Below are 22,670 nucleotides of genomic sequence, written 5' to 3' on the forward strand. Positions count from 1 at the left end.
CCAGGCCATTGAAAGTATAGTCGCAGCCCTTGCGCCTGTAAACGGGAGCGGCTCCATTTCCAGTTGATCGACGTCCTCGCCGGGCCAGCCTTCGGTGGAGTCTGCGCACAGCATGACCATGACCGTGAGCGATACCACAAAGACTAGGTCGAGTCGTATGGCCAACGTATCTGATCCCGTAAAGTGGCGCGAGTGGTTTCGCTGTCTCCGGGCCTCAGCTTCCAAGTTCCCGCCGAGCCGCCATGTAGCAACGCCCAAGAGAGTGCGCCAAGACGGCGTCTTGAGTGCCTGGATCTGGACTAGCCCACAGCGCTCACCACCCACAGCGGGCGGTTCTCTGCAGCGCCGGGTCGACTTGTCACTGGGACGGCACAAGAGATCAATCTTGGTCCAGCGGTCGCCTCTCGTGAGAAGATGACGAGCTCATATCTGGGAGTTTCAAGGGAAACAACATGATCGAATCTATGAGCAATTCCAGTCCGCCCTCAAACTCAGATAGACTGCCCGGAGAGACGCAGAAAGGACGGGGGCAAAATTGTGGTCTCAACAGCTCCCTTAAGCCTGAGATGCTTGTCTTGCCGTAGCGAAGAGCGTGCACGTGAGAGATTAACTGAGCAGGGGAGGTACATACCTCAGTTGGGACCAGGACGCGGCATTCTGTACCATGTGACCCCTGCTGCATGTGGTGCCAGGCACCAACTACTCTAGTTACAAGGTCTCCCGGAGCCCCTCTCCTCACTCCCTGGCCAGTTCCCCAGCAAGCGAGCCACCTAGAGCCACTCCTCTTGATTTATTAGGTAAGCTTAGGCATGCGGGGTGGTACCCTTGGTTTGTGGGGTGCTGGACCCTGTCAGTCCTTCTCAGTGCCTCCATGCATCTACCTTATGCTTGGTGTCGGAGTCGCAAAAAATAATATCTCGTCTTTGCTTTCTGTCTTGTCTCCGTGGCCGTTGATCTTATCCGTCCACAATTCGAGAATCCTAGACCTAGATACTCGCGGCCACAAGTAATGCCAAATGGACGGTGCCTCCACTGGTAAGCAGGCACCTCCAACACAACCACAACCACAACCACAAGCGAATCAACCTCACCGTGGAGGACGAGTTGCCTGTGTCCTTTGCCATTCCCGGCGCATTCGTTGCAATGCATATGACTCTCAACCATGTTCGAATTGCGCCGCTGCACAAGTCTCGTGCCAGTTGATTGAATCGAAAAGAGGCCGGTAGGCACTCCTCTACTTCATCCACCTCGTCCCCTGCGCCAGCGACATTTGAACTGATAGGGACAACGGCAGATATATACGGCCACGGACCAAGAACTCACAGGCTCGTTCGTTAGGCTTCCGTCTTCAACCAGATCATGATGCTTCGAAAGCCGCCACGACCGCTCAGAGCGTGCAACCTCCGATTGGTCAAAGACTGCCAGATTCCACATTCGATTTCAACAAGTCAGTTGATGGAGTCTCGTTGAGGATCGAGCCACTCGATTTTGGCTCCGATGTCGTGCCTTCACAGCCATTGGCAGGAAATGAAGGCTCTTCTAAAGAAGGCTCCGAGAACCTCTACGCGCGGCTGAGTGAGCAGTGCCTGTCGCCTCCGGAAACCCGCCACATCCAAGGATTTCAAAGCATATATCTGGGAGAATCGTGGCTGTTGACATACGTTGTTCAAAAGGTGATCAATGCAGACGCAGCATCCGATATCAGTGGCAGCTCTCCATCTTCCCTCCAGGTCCCCCTGCCAGCGACTGTCGGCGATAAGCCTGACAATTTCGGCTACGACACCAGACTGGATGCGGAGGAGATGGAAGTCCTCAATATCAGAGGAGCCTTTGTGCTACCCGAGCGACGAGTTTCCGACAAGCTGATCCAGACCTTCTTCGAATGCGTCTATCCGGCATTTCCCATCTTCGATCGAGAGCACTTTGCACAGCTATACGAGTCGAATCAGTTGTCACTTCTCATATTGCACTCCATCTACGCGGTTTCGAGCACGATGTGCGAGGAAGATGTGATTGCCGAATCCGGATTTGAGAGCCGAAACGCAGCTCGTAAAGTCTTCCTCAAACGTGCCAAAGCTCTTCATGACGCAGATTACGAAACCAACAAGGTTACACTGGTTCAGGCTACCTTCCTCCTAAGCTTCTTGTGGAAGGGTGCCACGGACGAAAAAGATATGTTCTATTGGCTTTCGATAGCTATCGGCAACGCTCAAGGCAAAGGAATGCACAGAACGTAAGCATTCAACGGCTCTGATCATCAGGTGTTTTAGAGACTAACACACACCACCAGAACCAAAGATTCCTCATTGACGCCTCGAGACCGCAGGCTGTGGAAACGAATTTGGTGGTCACTCTACGTGAGAATCCCTATCACTCAGGGAAGGGTCTTCATCTAATGGTAGCAGGTCCGAGACCGCCACTGTTCTGGCAACATTGGCCGCCCCATGCGCATTCGAGATGATGATAACGACGTCGAACCCCTCGATGAGTCGGATTTTGAAGATGATCTTGCGCAGAACCCAACACTGTCAACACTTTATGGACGGAGTAGAAGGGTCCATATCCTCTTCGCGATTGCAATGAGCAAGCTTTCAGTCATTTGTATGTGCCCCCACCAGTGTGCGAATGACAGAAGTTGAGACCGAGAGCTAATGAGCGGCAGTTGGTGCAATCACACTGGCAAAATTTTCCACAGGCCCGTCAAGACAGAGACTGAGCTGTGAAGAGCTCGGCTCTCAGTTACTGGAGTGGCGACAGCAGTTACCCCCGGAACTGCAGGATGGTGACGGGGAAGAGGACGGTGGCTTCTGGCCCAAGATGCTGGATTTGAGTTACAAGTCCGTCAAGTTTCAGACTTCTGTCTACCGCTGGGCAAAGTCCCTCATGCTGACTCCATCGTATAGTCATCACCTCATCCTGCTACATCGCCCTGAGAACAGCAAAATCGTGGTCGACAAGAAACTGCTCCAGTCGCCAGCATACACTGCCACGAGGAGGATAACTGCCATTGCTGATGATTTCCTTGCATTGGGTCTGCTTCGTAAGTCGCAATTGCAAATGTAAGCCCTCCAACGCCCCCACCCCCCTTGTCCCAGGTTTTTACCATGACTGAGACAAAGCAGATGCCCAACTCTGTTCTCGGCGCTGACCATGTATGTGCTCATGGCGCGAAGTCCGGACAGCATGCAGCGAAGGCTTGCCGAACACAAGGCACAGCTTTTGCTACTCGCCTGTGCCGAGGTTGCAAAGACGTGGCCGGCGTGTGACTGGATCATGAAATTGTTTGAAACGATATTCAAGAACATGGAGAAGAGAAGTCAGACGCAGGTCCCCCAACCGGCCCTGGGCGATCCGTATCATAGTGGTTCTGGACCGACCCAGCAAGCAACTACAATCCGCGCCGGGCAGGGCACCCACAGAGAGTCTCAGCACGAACAGGTCTCGCTGAACAATTACCAAGATCAAAGGGCATCAAGTCCATCGGCAAACATGTTGGATGCGGGAGTGCTGGCGGACATGCCACTCCACCACCAGTTTCTCAATGTGCCCGAATTCTGCGATCAAGATCTTCTCAGCGTGCTGCCACTGGACTTTGGACTGCCTCACGATGTCTTTCCTTACATGATGGAAAGTTGAAATGTTGAACTTTTATCTCGATTTCTCTCTTTATTACACCTCCGAAAGCGTGTGGGTGAGTGACCTGTCTAACTAGAAACCAGAACGACATTCACTACTCAGTGTCGGCCATCTAGCAGGGGACATAGTATCCTAAATCTCCATTCTCGACCTCCAGCTGGGTAAAGCCATTACCCAGAAATCTCCAGCGATTCTGCGAAGACGACCGCACATTAGATAACTCGATCGTCTCAATGTACATAAGCAATGAAACGAAAAAGCCCTTACCTTGCTCCGGTAGTCGATGTCAAAATCTTCTCCACGAATATGTTCCACCATATCTTTCTGAAAGGGTTGTCAATCCACCGTCAAGCTCGGTCATTAAGGCAAGTACTCACATAATGCAGGATACTTCCAGGGTATAAGGCCGTCACTCTGCCATCGACTTTTCCGTTCTTGTACCAACTCCTGAAAAGGCAGCAAAATTAGTTCAAAAGTCCGAAGGGGGACCAAAACCTGGATGTTCCAGAAAAACGCCCGAGGGAAAAAATAGCATAAAGCTTGTGCTTTTCGCCTTTGCCTTGACTTTGCACTCACCTGCATCCACTAGACCAGACAGTCCGCTTCATGAGTTCATCACCCCAAACGTTCCAATCATTCTGGACTTGCGCCTTGACCTCGAACGATCTGATATCTTCCCGGGTCATTTTGACCAGCCACTTCAGCACATAGTCCGCCGTCCAGTCAATCGCCGACGTCAGGCTCCCGTGTCCCACTGGTCCCGCAGGGCCCATGAACATGAAATAGTTGGGCTGGCCATTGGTAGCGAGGGAGAAGTAGCTGGTAGGCTCATCCTTCCACTCGTCGGCGAGGGATCGCCCCTTGCGCCCGAGTTGCTGCCACCTGGGCCTGAAGGAGACGTCAAAGCCCGTGGCCATGACGATTGCATCGAATTCGCGATGTTTACCGTCCGCTGTACGGATACCGGTCTCGGTAATCTCGACGATCGCGTCGTCGACAAGCTCGGCGTTGCCTTGCTTCAAGCACTCGAGATATCCCGTGCCAGGTGTTAGACGCCGACCTGTGTGTTGTATAATTTATCAGCCAGTGGTCACCTGTAATATCGACTGGGCATTGGGGATCGGGTTTTTGTTTTCCATTCAAAAAATCAACCGTGGCCACTTACAACCAAGCGACCAATTTGGCACCAGCTTTTCGATCAACTTCTCATCACCTCCCAGTCGCTCGTACATGAGAGCCTTGACACCTTTCATGGCTTCGAGATTTGTTGGAGCTCCTTCGATGAGCTAAATGAAAATATGCCCCGATCAGCTTGCACCTCGACTTGGATTGTGGCAAGCCACTGAGAAACTCACTGCCGAGTAGAACGTGTTCTGCACATGGACGAGCTTCTGCCGCAGGTCCTTCAGCTCTTCGGGATGCGACCGGAATCTTGCTTGCTCTTCGGTCGTATCTGCGAGCACGTTTCATCAGGTCCATGATCGATATATTTCGGCCCCAAAAGATATATCGGAACTCTTACATGCGGGATTTCCACCAGGATCTTTCGAGAAGTCATCGGCAAAGGGGGCCGAGATCCACTAGGAATCCAGATCAGTCTCACACTCGAACACATCCCAGCTCAACCATGACAAATTGGGAAAATTTTTTGGGGTAGGAAAAAAAAAATTAAATTCTTACAGCTTTCGATCGAATAAAATTCACCATCTTGCTCGCAACCTTTTGCATTTCTGGCACAATCTGGATCCCTGAGGAACCGTTGCCAACGACAGCAACGCGCTTCCCGGAAAAGTCAAAATCATCGCGCCAGTTGGCCGAGTGACACAGATGTCCTTTGAATTTGTCGAGACCAGGAATTGAGGGCCATGACCAGTGACTAGAACCGAACAATGGGTCAATTCAAAAGTGCTGCAAAATAATTCTCGACAATGCTCGGGGGAAATGAAAATGTGTGGGAAAATGAATGGCCACATACTTGAGGACTCCCGAACCATTGAGCAGCACATGACACCAGTCATCCACCAATTCTGTTCCTTTCAAGACCTGGATCTTCCAGATTCCGCCGTCTTCGTCCCAGATGGCCGATTTGACCTCGGAATTGAGCTGGACGTCCCGATCGAGATTGTACTCTCTGGTGACTTTCTTGAGGTATCGTTGGATCTCTGGGCCGGTGGCGTAGCTGGTCTGATGTCAGGACTCGGGACTTTGGTGTACTTGGTATGGGATGAAAAACAAAAGAAACTCACTAATGGCTCCATTCCGGATTGGGAATATCGACAAAGGTATATATATGCTAATAGAAATTTTGAATGAGCAAGGTGTCCGACATGGCTCCGGAGTGATCACCAGAACATACAGCCGGAACGTCGCACATCACCTAGGTAGTCGAATTGTCAGTACCTTGATCACAAAGGCTTATGGTCCTTGACCTAGAGAATTCGACAAACGTACCCCAGGATATCTGTTCTCGTACCAAGTTCCACCTATCTCGGGCTCTCAAACAATCAGCAACTCCATTGAGTCTTGACCGGTCGTGAGCTCTTTTCCTCACATTCTTCTCGTATATCACGTGCTCAATGATATCGTCCAGCTTATGGGTCCGTTGAATCTTGTTTGCCATTGTCAACCCTGGAAGAGAGAAAAATTCAGTATCATGACTTGTGACTCGTCGGCCACGGCTGCTGGGAGTCGAAATGGTTCTCAAGCACGCTCACCACTGAAACCCGCGCCGATTGTTATGACTCTCAATCGAACATGTGGCTTGCCCAAGAATTCGTCTCGTATATCCACCCAATTCGTCGGCTTCTGCTGCTCGTGCTTTGAAATCCCATCAACGAGAGTGGCATCGACATGGTCGATGCCATTGGCGATCGGTTCCTTCTCTCGACCGTCTATTGCCACAGCCCCAGCGGCGGACAGCGCATCGACATCCACACTCATGATTAAAGGCCTTTTGGATTGTGTCTGACTCGAGAAGGACTGATGCTACCTTGGTTGTAATTCCTGAATGGACCTGGATTTGAAACGATGAGTGCCGCACACCGAACCTTAGTCTTTGTTATTCAACACCGAGTCACTGACAACTGGTAGACCATATATTTTACGGTGTTTGTCTCCTTGACAAGGTCTAGGTACTTGTGCAGGACTGATCCGGATCTAAAATGTGGGACCTCTCGCAAGACCGGAGTACTATTCACAGTTGTCACCTGCTGTGTTAGAATATCACGACTTAAGATGCAGCATCATGTCATTCCACCAGGAGACAGGGACACGGACGAACAAGCGGACGAGTAAGACTTGTCACCGTATCCAACAGACTGAAGATCCACTACCTCAGCCGAATAGGACATCGCGAGTGATCATTGGCCGAGGTCGAAATGCCCCGAACTCCCAAGACGCCAGTGATGTAGCAGAAAGTCACTGCACGAGGTTCGCAAAGACTTTCGATAACGGCATCTTGGCATAATTATACATTATCAAGAACCCGAGAAGAATGAGGAGCTTCTGGATACGATAACAACACCTAATCCGTCTAAACTACTCTTTCTACTATTGTTTCTCCCGCCTAACCCCAAGTGACGCTCTCGAATCCCCGTGGGGAGGCCTCAATCTCCACAGACTTGACGCGACATCATGAAGCCGAACACGACTCCTTCGTGATTCGTAGGTTGTGAATCCCCGGCATCATGCTCAATTCGAGAGCAAATGGGGGCCGGCTAACTGTATACGATAGATCCTTGGCTTGCGAATAGTGTGCGGAAAGACTAAAGTCGCAGTATGTTGACGGCCCGGTCTCGAAGAAGTTGAACCACTGTACTCACAAACAAGGCTGCTCGGACCTTCTGGACGAGGTCTCAACTCTCACTACTGCTGAGAACGCGATTTTGTCGATTTAATCTCGAACACCCACATCCAAGTCCCCTCTTTACTTGACGAAGAGCGGACTGAAAGAATAAAGTGTAACACACAGCCCTTCCTCAGTTTCGAGCTTTGAGCTTTGCGGGGGACGCAATATATAAAACAGTCTACAGACTACCGTTGTCGCCCGTGCTGGTTTCCTTCCCGACTCACAGGCACCAGCTTCGTTGGAGATCACTTTGAAAAACTTTCGAGCTTGCACCATTTCTACCTGCCTATCTACGTACAGGCTATCTGGCCAGCCTACACGACGAAACATCTCGCACCTTTCAAAACGTTTTGAGAAAGCAGACTTGCCTCTCCGTGACCGCCCATCATGAACAAATTCCAAATCCTTTGTTTGATGTACATTACGTTTGGTGGTGCCTTTTACGGATACGACTTTGGTGTGTTTCCATGTTTTGTTCATGATATCTATCTTATCCCCCCCATATGAGAACTGCCATCGGCACGGACTTTAGTCTTTTTAGTGCCACGCGAAACATACAGACTGACAGCTAAGAAACCACTTTCCCGGGACATTGCTGATCACAAATCCAGGAATCATCTCGTGCGTTTTGGGATACTCCGAATTCATCAGTTACTACGGCTTCACTCCGACAACTATTGGCGCCTTCAACTCGGCCTACTATGCCGCTTGTGCCGTCGGAACCGCCATGAATGGGTATTTGCCCAACAGGTATGGCCGGTTGTGGACGATACGGATCGGATGTTTGATCTCGTTTGTGGGAATCATTCTCCAGACTGCGGCCGTCAACTTTGCCATGCTCTTGATTGGCCGCATCATCGGGGGCATTGCCACGGGAATCATCTTTGGGATTTGTCCCGTTTATGCCAGCGAGATCTCTCCGCCTCAGATGCGTGGAAGAGCAGGTGCTTTATTCGCGTATGTTATCCCAAAAAAGGCATTCGGCCCCGTTTTGACCAAGAACTGACTCCCCTTTTTTTGGTTCCTTGAACAGGCTCAACATCTCCTTGGCCAATTGTCTCACCGTCTGGATTGGACTTGGTCTGTACTTCATCCCTGGGAATGCCGCCTTCCGCATCCTCTTCGGGTTCCAACTCCTTCCCGGGTTATGTATGCTCGCAGGGTCTCCGTGGATGCCTGAGTCACCACGGTGGCTGGCCCTGACCGACCGATATGAGGACTGTCTCGCCGTGCTCAAGCGGATCCATGGCAATGAGAAGGACGACTCGGATTCGTTCTTCGCACGCGAATTCCATCAAATCAGAGCCCAGATCGAATTGGAGAAGAGGGATAAGATCGGGGTCAAAGATATCGTCATGAAGCCTTCTTACCGTCGACGAGTGGTTCTGATCATGGCTTTTTATTTTTTCCAACAGTAAGTTTTCCGGCACCTCACCTCCTTATAGCTTCCGAGAGAGAGAGAGAAGGGGGTGGAAAGCTGACGAGATTTGCACAGGGCAACTGGTATTTTGCCTCAGGCGGTCTACCAGGTGCAAATCTACACGCTCTTGAAAACCACTCCGGTTATGTCACTCGTACTCGTCGGAGTCTGGGGCAGTGTTTCGACATTCGCGGTTCTCAGTCTCGGCTTTTGGTTCGACAAGATCGGCCGTCGAAATGCTCTGGTGGGTTCAGATTTTTTTTTTTTTTCAATCCCCCTAATTCGTTCGTGCTCGACTGATGCCAGTAATCTGATTGTTGCAGTTCCTCTCCTACGCCATCATGATTCCCGCATCGATCATTATTGTCGGTCTGTGGGCTGCCTTTGAGCACGGCGGGCAGAGCAATCTCGGCCTAGCAAAAGGCATCAACGTTGGTATCTTTCTGACCGTGTTCGGATACGCGGCTGTTATGAATACCTTTGGCACCACAGTGAGTACTGAATCTTCTTTTTCACAAACCCACATCAACACACACAAGAGAATCCTAGGTTACTAACCACCCCTTTCCTCTAGTACGCATCAGAAATCATGCCAACCAAGATCCGCGCGACAGGAGTGGCGGCAGGCTACATCGTTTTCAACGCCATGGGTGTGCTAATGACCCAGACCGCGCCACTGGCGATCGCTGCCATGACCTGGAAGTACTTTATCATTTGGCTGGTTCTCGACTGCCTCTACGTGGTCATTGTGTACTTCTACTACCCAGAAACGAAGAACAAGACGCTCGAGGACATCGCCGGTGTGTTTGGTGACAAGGTCGCCGAGTCCTGGGAGGAGACTAAACACTTTGTCGAGGAGGACAATGGAGTGGTTCAGTCCCTGTCGCTTTCTGACGAGAAAGTGTCCAATCCGCAGGTGGTGGCGTCTCCTTTGCACGTTGAGACTGTTACGCGGTCTGCGGCTTGAGGGAGTTTGGAAAGTGGACAGTGAACAGTGAGAAGTAGACAGGAATGTCTCGTTGCAGCCCCTGCGGCCTGTACATTGGACAGCTTGATCGTCTCTCAAGCGCACGATGCTCAAATACGTTTCAGGATGGTTGCTTGTCGAGAACAACGCGATCGGGGATGTTGGCCACTTCCAGAATTGACACTTTCGACATATATATATATGCATACATGGTGAAGCCTCACTGGAGCACCGCAAAAAACTTGGATAATAAGGCAAATGTCCCTGTTCTTCGCAATAAACCGCCAAGCTGCCTTGGCTATCATATGTTTCCATCATCATAGGGTTGAACTTTGGACCTTGAAAAATCCACTCTGACAGCCTTGAGGTCGACATCAACGAGGCTCTGCGCTCGCTTCTCGTCAATACGTGCAGTCCTTCCGGTGCTGTCCCGCTTCGCTACAAGGTGGAGCCACAACTCGAGGACGCCGGCCACCCGCGCATGTCTTATCAGGAGAGACGGGTGCGAGGGCGTTTTTGCCCATTGTCAACAGTCTTGGAACTTTGAGGTGGTTGCTTTAGACTGTGCAAACCCAAGAAGTTTCCGAGTCCTGAGTAGGTGGGAAGAGACTGGAGGGACTGGAGAAGGCTTGTGGCAGGGAAAGCTACAAATGCGGTTGGTCCAGTGGAGTAAATGGAATTGTGCTAACTAGACCCGGCAAAGTGTCATGAGGCGGCGTCAGACCCTCTCCACCAAGACGCCGTCTTGGCCTTCAAGGGGATTGGCCCTCAGCTTGACGCACCCTCGGCCTTCGAAGTCGCCAACTCTGCAGACGACATCAAACGTCTTTCCCGATCTCTCCATATCGCTGGTCATCGCGTACACCTACAATAGCAAAGTTTCTGGCAGTGGACGCGTGCATGGTTTCCAGAATCTGCGCTGACTTCTCCACTTGACCGGCTGACGAGAACGGTCTACGCTCTAGATTGCAAGTCCTCCCATCACCTATTGACCTCTATTTGTCATCTGCGAATTGAAAAGGACGACCAAATAGCCTCGCGGCCAAGGCTTGTGCAAGGTTTCGTGAAGGTCAGAGGTTCTTGATCGGACTTTGCACTCGGGTTTTAAGACGGCGCATTGTTGTTTATTGGATCCTGGTGCAATAAGAGGTTGTCTCTTGGTGGTGGCCTGGTGTGAAGATCGCTGGCTGTTACATACTCAAGGGATCTCGTCCAGAAAAGGAAGGGCCTCGACACAGTCAGTCCAGTCGAAAACGAACAAGGCAAGCAATAACGACGACGACGACGACGACGACGAGAAATTAACGCCACAAAATTGAAAATAAAAATGGGATCTGTCAGTCCCATGCCCTTGTTGGGCGAAGAGAGGACGGTACCAACCTTCCCATGGCGTGCCCGTGGCCTGGTCTCGTCGGGTCTGCCTTTCCCTGCCCTGGTCTCCAAACACGTGGATCGACTGGCCAAAAAGCGCGTCTTCCTCGTGGTGTCGGGATCGCTGGCTAAGCATACAGACTGCGTGACAAGGCTGAAGGATGCGTTGGGAGACAAGCTGGCGGGTATCAATGTCGGATTTCCAAGTCACACACCATGGACACACGTGTTGAAGTTGGCCGAAGAGATGTGAGTCTCTCTCCCCTCCCCCTGCGGAGGCTTACAGTCTTTTCGATTGCTTTGTTGTGCGAAGGCAACTTTTTTTTGGGGACGCGCTCCTCCTCGGATACCGAAAATTGAATTCCGTCAAAGGAGGTAAATAAAACAAACAAAAATCAGATGATCTCTAACTTCCAAGGAGTGGATAAACAGAAAACAAAGCAACGCAGATATCGTGGTCACATGTGGCGGCGGCTCCATCACCGACGGCGTCAAGCTCGCCGGGTTGAGTCTGGCGAACGGCCTCACGTCCCTGCATGCGCTCGGCGCGATGAGCGACAAGCTGAAAGCTGCGATGCTGCACGACATTGACTACAAATACGTCACGGACTCGGATCCTCCAGATGTGCATGCTCCGCCTTTCACCATGATCAACGTTCCGACCACGCTTTCTGCAGGGGAATACTCGCCCTACGCAGGCGGGATCGACGCCACGGACGGCGTCAAGAAGATCTTTGTGCACCAGGGTCTCTTCGCGGACGTGGTGATTTTGGACCCGGAACTGGCGGCCAATTCGCCCGAGTGGGTGTGGATGAGTAGCGGGGTGAGAGCGATCGACCACTGCGTCGAGTTAATGGGGAGCCTGAATCCCGCGATTGAGAAGGAGACGGACGAGGCGGCGGAGAAGGGCTTGGTTCTGCTGGTAAGAGGGCTTTTGAAGCTGAGAAGGGAGCCGCAGGACCGGGAAGCTAGGCTAGAAACGCAGTTTGGATCGGTTTTGGCCATGGACGGTATGTTTCCCCCCGCAAGTCTTTTTTTTTTGGCTTGAGCTGCTCAAACTGGCACGCTGGTGTTTGTGTTCTGGAACAATGTTGTTCTGACCCTTTTTCTATCTTCAGGCCTATGTAGGGGCGTCCACCTGGGCGCTTCACACGCCATTGGACACGAACTGGGCACCATGAACGTCGCACACGGACACACATCTTGCGTCCTCTGCCCGACGGTTATGAAATACAACGCCAGCGTCAACGGGCATCGCCAACAACGGGCTCTCAACGCCCTCTGGTCCGACCCGTACATTCGTGAGACGCTCGAGACTCGTTGCAATTTGACGCAGTCTTCCACCGACCTCGGGGATGTTCTCGATGCGCTTTTTCGCCAGTTCGGTATGCCGAGGACATTAAAGGAGGTCGGAGTGGAGGGGCAAGAGAAATTGACGGACCTGGCGAGAAAGTGCTTGGAAGATCCGTGGTGTAGGACGAACCCGATTCCGCTGGTGACCGAGGAGCAGGTGATGAAGATTCTGAAGCTTGTCGAGAAATAAAAGACTTCTAGGCTGAGGGGGGGAATAGATCAAAAGAGCTGAGAGTAGTAGAGGCCTCGCGAATCATTGACTCTGTTGGTTCGTAGACTATGTCTTCGAAGAAGGGAAGTTTTGACATCGTCATTTCTGGTGACAAGCATGTTTCAACGTTCAATTGTGATCCCCAAGTATAAGAAAATATTCAATCTCTGGACATTCAACACAGCTAAAAAGCTCAAGAGCAAGTTTTTTTCTTCCCCCTGTCTGATTGTATCGAGTTTCGAGGACGTACCGGACTTTTGGGGGTCCCTCTTAGGTCCTACCACTCAAGCATACCGGAGCTGGGTGAGCGGCCTTTTTGGTGGACGAATTTGTCAGCTTTCAAAAGCGCAAGACGGCGACACAAGCTGTCTAGTTAAGCTCCACTGACACCTTGACATGGGCCATTGAAAGTGCCGCTGAGACGATCTTTCATCATGGCACGTAGTATACAATAAAGGGGCCCAAACCTTGCAAGAACGGTGTCAGTTTTGTTCACATACCTCCCAAAGCCGAAAATTTGTCACTCACCTGTCCAGTCCTCGTGAAACTTGACCTCAACCTCCCACAATGAAAGCGGTCATCTGGACCGGCGACCGCGCCGAACTCGTCACCGATCGCCCCCATCCCCGACTCCGCCCCGACTACCTCCTAGTCTCCTGCGTATCCATCGGCCTCAACCCAACCGACGCCAAATCCATCGCCACCCGCCGCGCCGCTCTCAACGGTCTCCTTGGCAGCGACTTTGCCGGCGTGGTGTTAGAAGTCGGTGCAGAGGTGACAAAGCCGTTCGCGAAGGGCGATCGAGTGTGCGGATTCGCGCACGGGGCCAACTTCAACGAGGCCGAAGATGGGGCCTGGGCCGAGATCATTGCTGTCAAGGGCGATTGTTGTATGAAAGTGCCCGAGACGTGGGGGTTCGACGAGGCTGCGACGATCGCTGCGAGCGCGATTACGGCGGGACAGGGCCTTTTTCAGGAGATGGGATTGAGACTCCCTGCGGTCGATGGGGAGACAGAGGGTCTACCAGCGGGAGCGGGAACGGGAGTCGGGGAGGAGGGAGAGAAAGAGTACATTCTGATCTATGGTGGAAGTACGTCTGCGGGAACTTTGGCTATTCAATTCCTCACACTGTGCGTTTTACTACTCTTCCTATTACTAACTACGAGTCCCTCGTCGCTCTTTCTCTCAATAACAACAACTCCCTCCAGGTTTGAGTTATGCCGATACTGATACTAACACGCACGCACGCACTCGACAGCGCCGGCTACACCGTCCTAGCAACCTGCTCGCCTCGCAACTTCGACCTCTGCAAATCCCGCGGCGCCGAAGCCGTCTTCGACTACCGCGACCCAACCTGCGGCCAGAAGATCCACGCATACACGTCCGGCCAACTCAAGCTGGTATGGGACACGATCGGCTCAGATGACGGCGTGGGCATATGCATGGCAGCCCTCTCCCGCGACCCTCACGCCGACAAGAAATACGGCACGATTCTCTTCAATAACATCCCGCGCACGGACGTCAAGCACAGTTTCAGCGTGCTAGTGACGTTTGCGGGCGAGGCGTTCGACAAGTTCGGCAAGCATTTCCCGGCAAGTCGGCGGAACTTCGAGTTTGCGAAAATGTTCACGACGCTGGTGGAGGGGTTGATGGCGAAAGGTCGGTTAATGCCGCATCCCGTCAGACTTATTGGGGCAGGATTGGTGGGGATGCTGGAGGAGGGTGTGCCGATGATGGATTCGGGAGAGGTCTCGGGGTTCAAGGTTGTTGCTAGGATAGCGGACACGCCGTCGTAGCTCGTAATAGTAACGGAACATCTCCCATGGTAAGGGGGTGGAGAGATAGGTATAGTTAGACCGCAATCCTCAGCCTCGTGGTTAGTCAGCCAGACAAAGCATCGTCTCGAGCCTAGATGTTGTTAGTACGCCTCGTGTCTTTCACATAGCAGCGATGCGCGAAGTGGAACTTGGAATACGAGGTTATTAATGGTAAGTGATTTGGTCATTGTGATTGGCGGGTGGTCTTGACTGGTGGGAATTATGGTGTCGGAGTTATGCGTCGTAACGAGGCGAAGTGCCGGTCTTCAAGATATATCGTATATCATGTCAGCAGGGGTCATCGCCCCTGCCAGCACCACTCGTGATACGGAACTTGAAGCGCACAAACATCGGACGCGAAGATCAGACTAGATCATATTCGTAAGTCAAGATAAACAAGTCTGGTCCATTTGATCACTGAAGTCAATCCATCAGGCCGGGACAACCTCGCAAGTCGCAAGTCCTTCATTGAACCACGTCCGCGTCAGCGATCACAAAGCTCATAACATCTCTTCAAGGAGTCGCCGTCTCTTTCGAGCCTTCAATTCACTCTTATCACCATGGGCTCAGCCGCCCCATCAAATGCACTACTCGACAGCTACCGTGCCTCCGGCTTCGCCAACATCATGGGCTGGGGTTCCAACCCAGCCCTGATCCTCATCGACGTGTGCAAAGCATACTGGACCGCCGGATCTCCACTCGACCTCAGCGCCAACCCGCCCGCCGTATCTGCCATTGCATCAATGAAACGACTCGTCAGTGCCGCGCGGAAGGGAAACGTCCCCATAATCTGGTCGCAAATCAGATACACATCACCGGATCTCGCGGACGGGGGGCTTTTCGCGCTCAAAGCGAAACAGCTGTGGATATGGCAGGACGGCAATGGGCGCGGATTGGATGCTCCACTTGCAGGCCTGGAGCCTGCACCGGGAGATATTGTGATCGTGAAGAAAATGCCCAGTGCGTTTTTCGGGACCACGCTCACGGAACAGTTGCAGCGCTTGCGTGTCGATACGCTGGTCATATGTGGCGTTAGTACGAGTGGATGTGTCAGGGCGACGACCCTGGATGCCATGCAGAATGGATTTCGACCTATGGTTTGTTCTGGCTCTCGGTTCTTCGTGGCGTCTCAAGGTTGAGGAACTGACTATCAATTCAGGTCGTGGGAAATGCTTGTGGAGATAGGGCTCCAGAAATTCAAGAAGCGAATCTATTTGATCTGAATGCGAAATATGCGGATGTAGTGTCTGAGGAAGAGGCTATTGGACACCTTGAAGCTGGGTGGAACGTGAAATGGTGAGGATGGGATGTATTGCTCTGTTGATTGGAAGATCCTCTCCCCGAGCTATTCATGAGGCCCCTCGCGGGAGATATCACATCCTTTGGGCCTCGATGAAGTATTCGTTGCAGGGGTTGGTCAAAGGCACCTTGTCTTTCGTCGTTCTTCTGCTGACATCAAGCCGCACAGAACTCGAAGAACTTACTTTATACATATGCAGCGGTGGAGAAACGCCGTTTACCATGTCTATATTGTCAACAGCATTGAATGTTGTCGATCACGAATCTACTTATCAATTTCACTATGGCCACTGATCAATAGCTATGGACGATAAGACCTTTCGCACCCAATCAAGTCCCATGCTACTGGCTGGGTGAAAGGATGTCGCTAGCGACACCCCCATGTCAAACATGCCCTCGCTCTCCATGTGAAGCTCTCCTCGTTTAGTTCCAAATTAGCACAGTCCATCCTCTTCCTCACTGCCGCTCGAACCTCGTCTGCCAGCCCTCCAGGACCACAGACGCTGACCATCATGGCCCCGACTCTCTCGTGAATCACTCCGTCTAGGATAGGCCTTGGATCGACTCTACCCTCCACCTCTTAGCCGCGTGGTCTCTTGGAGATTGAGTGACATTTCGCGTTGAGAGTCTGTGAAAGATTTCTCTCAAGTCTCTCTTTGAACGTTCGATCATTGCGGCTTCGCAACGTTGCACAGACACACCTCTGCGTGAGGGAAAATGACTCATGCTATTCATTGCAAACATTAAGGTGATCCAAAAGAAACTTTGGTGTGTTTGCGGGAGGGAAACCTGCCTCTTTTCAAATGACACCTCTCCTTCACCTAAACTCGACGTCTTTTGAATTTGATACCAAAATTCACTCTCCCCTAATGTTCACCGTCCCATCCACCCTCCATCAACAAGTCAAGACCTCTGCGCTGCGAGGCATCACGAGTACTTTGCCTGAGTTCCTAGATTGGTAGTATCGCGGTCTTCCTTACTGAACACTATGGTCGGTTCCGTAAATGTGGTTACTGAAGGGGATTTCGAAGTTTAGGAGATGATGAATATCTAATTCTTTTTATGCCTCATAGGGTGTATGACCTTTTTGTTTGGTACTCGATGAATCCCTTGTCTTCGCGTTCAAACTTTCGGACTTTCGTAGGTCGATGGGAATTTAGCAGAGTGTCTCCAGGGTAAATGGAGTGTACCGAAGTTTACCACAGACATCTTAAATCTGCTAAGTAAATCCGTCCGGATGTAATTATTGGGGGGCATGAGGAACAAGGTGCACGGCTAAGCCTTAGGCAGCGCTCTTTGTGGCTCACCCGGTGCTCGGGCGCGCTCCCCTATACTCTGCTGTTGGCTCCCACGATGCTCCGTCACATGCCCGATCAAAGCGGCCTCCCTTATCGAAAATGGTAATGTACAAAGCACAAGTTCGGGGTGATATATATATATAGTCCATAGGTAGATCCAAGATCCAAGCCTGCTTGTCCAAAAGGTTCCGCCCTGGGTATCGAGTGTCGTGTTGATGAGACACAATGATCAAAGAAGAGAGAGAATGGCTGAGATTATAGAAGCTCCAGGAAGTATTGCTGTAGAGAAATAACACATCAACCGTTGTGGGTTGTGGCAGGCAGAGTGACCAACAAAACAATCAGTCGAGTTTGGATACAAGGGGGAAAGAGACACTGAGTGAGCTGCCTCATCCTAATCCTCAATGTCGTCGATATCTCCAACACCATCATCGGCGTACGGCCGACGTCGGGCATAGCGGGCGCCATTCTGGCCTTCGATGTAGCTTATACCGAGTTCTTGCAACTCCTGAATTTTCCTGAGGCCCACACTCACAGTCTCAAACCCTGGTGGTAGGCGGTGACCGGATCTATAAACAGGGGATTAGAACACAGCAATAGACTTGACAGCGCCTGGTGTCATTCCGACAGTGAAAACCAGGATAGACAGATAGACAGAATCCAGCCTGGTCAGAGAAAGACGAGACTGGCAGAAAAACAAGGGGAAGGATGCAAACTTACTTGAGATAAACCAACTTGATATTGCGTGCCTTGTCCTTCAGCTGCACCTGGGTTCGGTCTTGCAACCTCGGTCCATCCTCGTGCCTGTTGTCTTCTTGTAAGATCCTCGCCCACCGTGTCCCGTACAGAGCAATCAGCTCCAACAGTCGATCAACCTCCTCCTCCGTATAAGGTCTACGAACTTGACCGCCTTGTGGAGCATGTAACAATTCGCGAGACATACGCACCCTTTCCTTGGCTTCCTGGTTCACACGGCTGAGTTGGGATGCGGGCAGTCTCTCTGAAGGCAATCTAGATGACCCGAAACTTTCAGGATGAGTTCGAACGGGTGCGCTCGAAGGAGGGAGTCTTCTTTTGGCCGCTGGAATAGGTTCAAGAAGTACTCGGCTTGAGGGCGATGTCTGTGTACGAGATGGTGCCGGATTTGACGATGAGATCGGCACTGTGCCCGGGATGGCATCCGGCGATTGTGACCGAATTTGGGTCAGTCTTGAATGCTGGCCTCGATTTGCAAAAGCAACCGCGCGGCTCTTGTCAGGAATACGAGCATCCTTGTTGATAGGTGTGGTATGCTCCTCTTCCACTTCGAGGCTCGCACGGGTTGTCAGTGATGGTCCTCTGCTAAAATCACCACTGGCACGAGCTCTTTTTGTTGCCCTCTTATCCGTCTCAAACTCGTCGGGGCCGGCGTCATCTTTGCTTGCTTGAGGTCGTCGACGCTTTAGAGGCTGAGGTGGCGGGGGAGTGTCCCCATTATCAGAAGGCTCGTCCCATTCCACCCTCTCTGCCCCCTCTTGGCGGTCGAGCAACGAGGCTTTTTTGGCTTTCTCGTTCTTATTTTCCTTGTCACTCTGTTGATTCTGACGGCGAATAGTCTCTAGGACTATGTTTGTTTGCTGGGTTGGGGCGATCTCTTGGGCAGAGGCGCTAGATTGGGGAAGAATTTGTTCTTGGCTCTCACTTTCATCAATAGCTGCTGGTTGAGTCTCATCCACAGCTGGCGATGGAGACTGTGGAATCTCCTGCTCTGGTTCTGGTGCAGTTGGAGACACGTGATGAACTTTGTCTCGGGGATTGCGTGCAGAATGCTTGGCTTTGAAAGCCTTGAGTCGGTCAATGTTGGCTTTCATGGCTTTCCCCAACAAAGGCCCTGTCTTCACCTTCTGCGTCGAGCTTGTATATTTGCGATTGGTATCCCCAACATGCTCTGCTTGGTTATGGTCCGCGGCAGGGCTCAGCGCTTTGGTTTTAGGGTCTGCCAACTCGGACGCTTGAGTAAATCCACTGGCTGGCCCAGCCTCGTCTTGGAAGTCATCAGCAATAAGTGCATCGATGAGTTTCTCTATACCGCCTTTCGAATTGATCATGTCGTCCAGCTCCCCTTTGCGGGCCAGGCTCCATCTGGCCGCCTGCGCAACAAAATCCGACCAGAGAAATTGTTGTCTTAGAGCCTCCACGTTAATCCACGGGTGCGCTTCCGTGCTGAAATGCGATCTTATGGAGGACATGCGCGACATTGCTTTCGCGTGCGTCTCCTCATCTGATGAGCCCTTTATGTTATTGTGTTCGTCGTAAAAGACAGACCCGAGAACCTCGTCAGGATCAAACTCTTCGTCACCGTGGCTGATCTCGACTTGCAGGATATAGAACTGAGTGAGAATCTCCATATAGAAGTGGTAAGTATCTTTTACCATGTCATCTGAGAATGGGAACGCGTCGAGATCATGAAATGGTGCTGGGAAGTTATGAAACATAAACTCGAGGTAATTGCGACGTTCCTCCAACGATCGTCTGAACACCTGGACCAATTGCAATGCGAGATTGGCCAAGTAGAGAACGCCGTCCGGGCGCCAGGGAGTGTTGTTAGTATCGCACGGTTTACCATCGCTAGTTAATTTGCGTATTATAACTGCTGGAATGATGAAACCCGGGCTACCTCCATACACTTCCATAGTGGTTAAAAGCTGTTCCTCGCGGGACAATAATTTTCGGCAGAGTAAAGGGTCGGATTGCAGCAGCTTTGCACAGATGTCCACGACTCCGTTTTTACCGCCACGCTCAAAGATTGAGAAGACGGCGTCCGAGTCATTGCGCAATTTGATGAGATTATCGATGATGGACTCTCGATCCAGGGCATCTATTAGACTCTCCAAGGACGATGTTATAGAGCTCCCCTCTGATGAAACGGAAATGCTGCTGTTGAAATCCTCAATCTGTTCCGATAGTTGTTTCTCTTCAACGAGAGTGGAAAGACCCTGCTCGACATCTTGCGCTGGTTGTTGCGCTGTTGCGGGTTCTCGGGATGACCGCGTCTGACGTTTGTTTTGATTCAGAGACGCGTCGATGACAACACTGAGGGAAGCCGGCTTGGGAGGAGACACGGGCGAGTCTTTTCGGCTGCTCGATCGGAGCCGCGGACGCGAAGCCATCACGTTGATGTCATGAGATGCGAAGAGTGATGGAACAGAGAGTGAGAATAGTTCTTAGGGTTGATAACCCTAGATGTCATGGGATTCAAGGCGCCAGCGCAGTTCAACGGGCCACTAAAGTGAAGATACAAAGTTAGCGTGGCGCAGTCTTGGCTTAACTTGGCACCGGCTAAGTTGCCTGCATAGGAGACGCAGAGCCTTGCGGGGTTGTGGCGAGGCTGTGACTGTCTGCGATCCTACCGTATGACAGAGCATCATCCATCTATGCAGCTGGGTAGCAGCTACGAGTACCTCGACCCCCAGTGACATAGGCGTAACACTAGCGCAGCGTTATCTAGTCAAATGAATGGTTTATCATGCTTAATGGCTTCACACTCATATTTACACTCGCAAACGTTGGCAGCAACGGAAATTATTACCTCACATCAATTGGATTGATCTCCGCCTAAACCTCCGACCCCTTGCCGTCCTCGAATAATGAGACAACTAAGAGTTCCGTGCATGTGGTTGTGTGTGCCGCAATGCAAGGAATTTACCTCGTGCAAATTGGGCTGAGCTGCAGCGCTGATCACTAGGTCCGAAGCTACTTCAAAAGACGAGTAGGGTTTAAGCAAACGAGCCCCCGTGCCTTTGTCTTTGTCCGCAAAACGCTCTAGTCGAGGGCACCACGGGCTTGCGGGGGTTAAGGGACCCTCTACAAGTACCATCGAGAATCGACTCCGCCACCGCGATGTAACCTCCAATGCCCCCTCAAGTTGGTGGTCGGTGAGCTAGTGTCCCGTGATCCCCCAGCACTGCCTCGTTATGAGCGGACCTCTTTCTCGACATCAAAACATCATCACCGCCCGTGGTAAACTGGTGGTTTCATTCATCAAGAAAAAACCTCACATTTACAATGTCCCGCCGTGAGTCTATAGGGCGCCTCAGAGCGGGCGCACAGTCCGACTTAGCGCCACCAAGTGTCAAAATGGTATCTTGTGCCGTTCTACCTCCACGCCTTCCCGCGGGCATGGCTCCACCCACGGGCATCGGCGCGTCAGAAGCCTTCAGTTACGATGAGGCCCTTAACTGGGAACACAACAAAGCCGTGCGCGAGGAGGAACCCTCTAGACGCAAGAGTCTATTTCGTAAAGTTGGCCTCACCACGCAACGGAAAAGGCGGGACTCGGAGGATGATCTCCCGCCATTTGTGATGCGTCAAATCCCCTACGACACCTGGCGAAAACATTATGCTAAGGACAGGGATGGCAACTACAGAGGGACGCATGCTCCAGCCGAAGATTGTCTGCTTAGACCAGAGGATGTACAAAAATGGCGCCTTGGGGATCCTCTCACAAACGCGGATAGATGGACTCGAGGCAGAGAGGCGCTCCCTGTGTACTCGGAGGTTTTCGCTGATGGAGCCGTGCCAGAATACCAAGTCGATTACGATGATCCAGACCGCTCTCCAGCCAACGAGGGCATGATGAGCCGAGATGACGACAGGCTTGCAGAATACTTTGACGCGAGCCAGCTGCACGAGGGGAAGCAGCAGCAAACATCACCTACCCAGACGCAAAACTGTGGGTACGTCACGCCCACATCAACATCGCAACCCGGTTCTCGATACCATGGCCCAATATTCGCCGATGGGAAGACGGCAGAGGAGATCATCGAAGAAGCTCGAAAGAAAGGCAGACCCAAGTTGACGTGGAGACAGAAGCTGTCCAACGCTGCCTTGATGACCATGGGCTCAGCATTGCCGGGGAGTGTATGAGAGGGCCAGAGACAGGTCAGCCGTACCAACTTCCAAGAAGCTGCTACCACCCCTACCCTGAAGTGGAGCAAAACGACGCATCCCAGGGTTGTGTCAATGCCCTCTGCGTGTCAGCTGCATCGAACGAGTCGAGCACATACGAATAGCCACTATAGCTCAAGGCTCCTGGGGTCGATATCCTTGCGGCACCCATGCGTTTTGCTAGCTCCACAGCCAGCCCAACGAGACATCACTTGCGTATCTGTCACTACGATGGGCGCTAATCTGCCAAGTACATGAGGCTTTCACATGGATTCCACAAGAAGCCCCTTCTTGGGAAATCAGCCGGCCATGGCAATGTCATCAGTCCAATACGAGTAGGTAGTTTTCAAGAGGCCAAAATACCAAACAATTTTCTCACATGACGCTTCTGCTCGAGTTCACTGGCATGTGCTAAGTTCTTGAGCAGGGCCCCTTGCTGCTCGACGAATGGCGAAGAGGGGGCAGGAGGACCCTTATGTCGTACTCATGCACGCCAAATTGGTGTTGACTCTCCGGAGGTGGCGC

General features: G+C 51.8%; 8 protein-coding genes across 8 annotated transcripts; 6 read left to right on the forward strand and 2 right to left on the reverse strand.

Annotated features, from left to right (window-relative positions):
• Positions 1-112: 112 nt before the first annotated feature.
• AYO21_02200 (hypothetical protein) lies at positions 113-3,636 on the forward strand (the record flags this gene model as incomplete). The annotated part of the gene is made up of 6 exons (XM_022652180.1): positions 113-406; positions 1,326-2,233; positions 2,291-2,357; positions 2,406-2,601; positions 2,696-3,059; positions 3,123-3,636. The coding sequence occupies 6 exons, from the start codon at positions 113-115 to the stop codon at positions 3,634-3,636; spliced, it is 2,343 nt and encodes a 780-aa protein (XP_022515566.1).
• Positions 3,637-3,748: 112 nt separating this feature from the next.
• Positions 3,749-6,576, reverse strand: AYO21_02201 (hypothetical protein; the record flags this gene model as incomplete). The annotated part of the gene is made up of 10 exons (XM_022652181.1): positions 3,749-3,829; positions 3,904-3,960; positions 4,014-4,083; positions 4,213-4,696; positions 4,802-4,922; positions 4,992-5,089; positions 5,159-5,216; positions 5,317-5,512; positions 5,612-5,798; positions 6,351-6,576. 10 exons carry the CDS (start codon positions 6,574-6,576, stop codon positions 3,749-3,751), a joined length of 1,578 nt encoding a protein of 525 aa, XP_022515567.1.
• Positions 6,577-7,870: 1,294 nt separating this feature from the next.
• On the forward strand, positions 7,871-9,870 carry AYO21_02202 (hypothetical protein; the record flags this gene model as incomplete). Its single annotated transcript, XM_022652182.1, has 6 exons — positions 7,871-7,940; positions 8,095-8,440; positions 8,517-8,897; positions 8,979-9,147; positions 9,227-9,394; positions 9,478-9,870. The coding sequence occupies 6 exons, from the start codon at positions 7,871-7,873 to the stop codon at positions 9,868-9,870; spliced, it is 1,527 nt and encodes a 508-aa protein (XP_022515568.1).
• A 1,327-nt stretch (positions 9,871-11,197) lies between these two features.
• On the forward strand, positions 11,198-12,784 carry AYO21_02203 (hypothetical protein; the record flags this gene model as incomplete). The annotated part of the gene is made up of 3 exons (XM_022652183.1): positions 11,198-11,490; positions 11,683-12,251; positions 12,360-12,784. 3 exons carry the CDS (start codon positions 11,198-11,200, stop codon positions 12,782-12,784), a joined length of 1,287 nt encoding a protein of 428 aa, XP_022515569.1.
• A 588-nt stretch (positions 12,785-13,372) lies between these two features.
• On the forward strand, positions 13,373-14,601 carry AYO21_02204 (hypothetical protein; the record flags this gene model as incomplete). The annotated part of the gene is made up of 2 exons (XM_022652184.1): positions 13,373-13,935; positions 14,064-14,601. The coding sequence occupies 2 exons, from the start codon at positions 13,373-13,375 to the stop codon at positions 14,599-14,601; spliced, it is 1,101 nt and encodes a 366-aa protein (XP_022515570.1).
• Positions 14,602-15,182: 581 nt separating this feature from the next.
• On the forward strand, positions 15,183-15,922 carry AYO21_02205 (hypothetical protein; the record flags this gene model as incomplete). The annotated part of the gene is made up of 2 exons (XM_022652185.1): positions 15,183-15,719; positions 15,782-15,922. The coding sequence occupies 2 exons, from the start codon at positions 15,183-15,185 to the stop codon at positions 15,920-15,922; spliced, it is 678 nt and encodes a 225-aa protein (XP_022515571.1).
• Positions 15,923-17,613: 1,691 nt separating this feature from the next.
• Positions 17,614-20,368, reverse strand: AYO21_02206 (hypothetical protein; the record flags this gene model as incomplete). The annotated part of the gene is made up of 2 exons (XM_022652186.1): positions 17,614-17,788; positions 17,940-20,368. The coding sequence occupies 2 exons, from the start codon at positions 20,366-20,368 to the stop codon at positions 17,614-17,616; spliced, it is 2,604 nt and encodes an 867-aa protein (XP_022515572.1).
• Positions 20,369-21,335: 967 nt separating this feature from the next.
• AYO21_02207 (hypothetical protein) lies at positions 21,336-22,124 on the forward strand (the record flags this gene model as incomplete). The annotated part of the gene is made up of 1 exon (XM_022652187.1): positions 21,336-22,124. The coding sequence occupies one exon, from the start codon at positions 21,336-21,338 to the stop codon at positions 22,122-22,124; it is 789 nt and encodes a 262-aa protein (XP_022515573.1).
• Positions 22,125-22,670: the final 546 nt, after the last annotated feature.

This window comes from Fonsecaea monophora, assembly GCF_001642475.1.
Source record: "Fonsecaea monophora strain CBS 269.37 chromosome Unknown Scaff9, whole genome shotgun sequence".
Classification (NCBI taxonomy): domain Eukaryota; kingdom Fungi; phylum Ascomycota; class Eurotiomycetes; order Chaetothyriales; family Herpotrichiellaceae; genus Fonsecaea; species Fonsecaea monophora.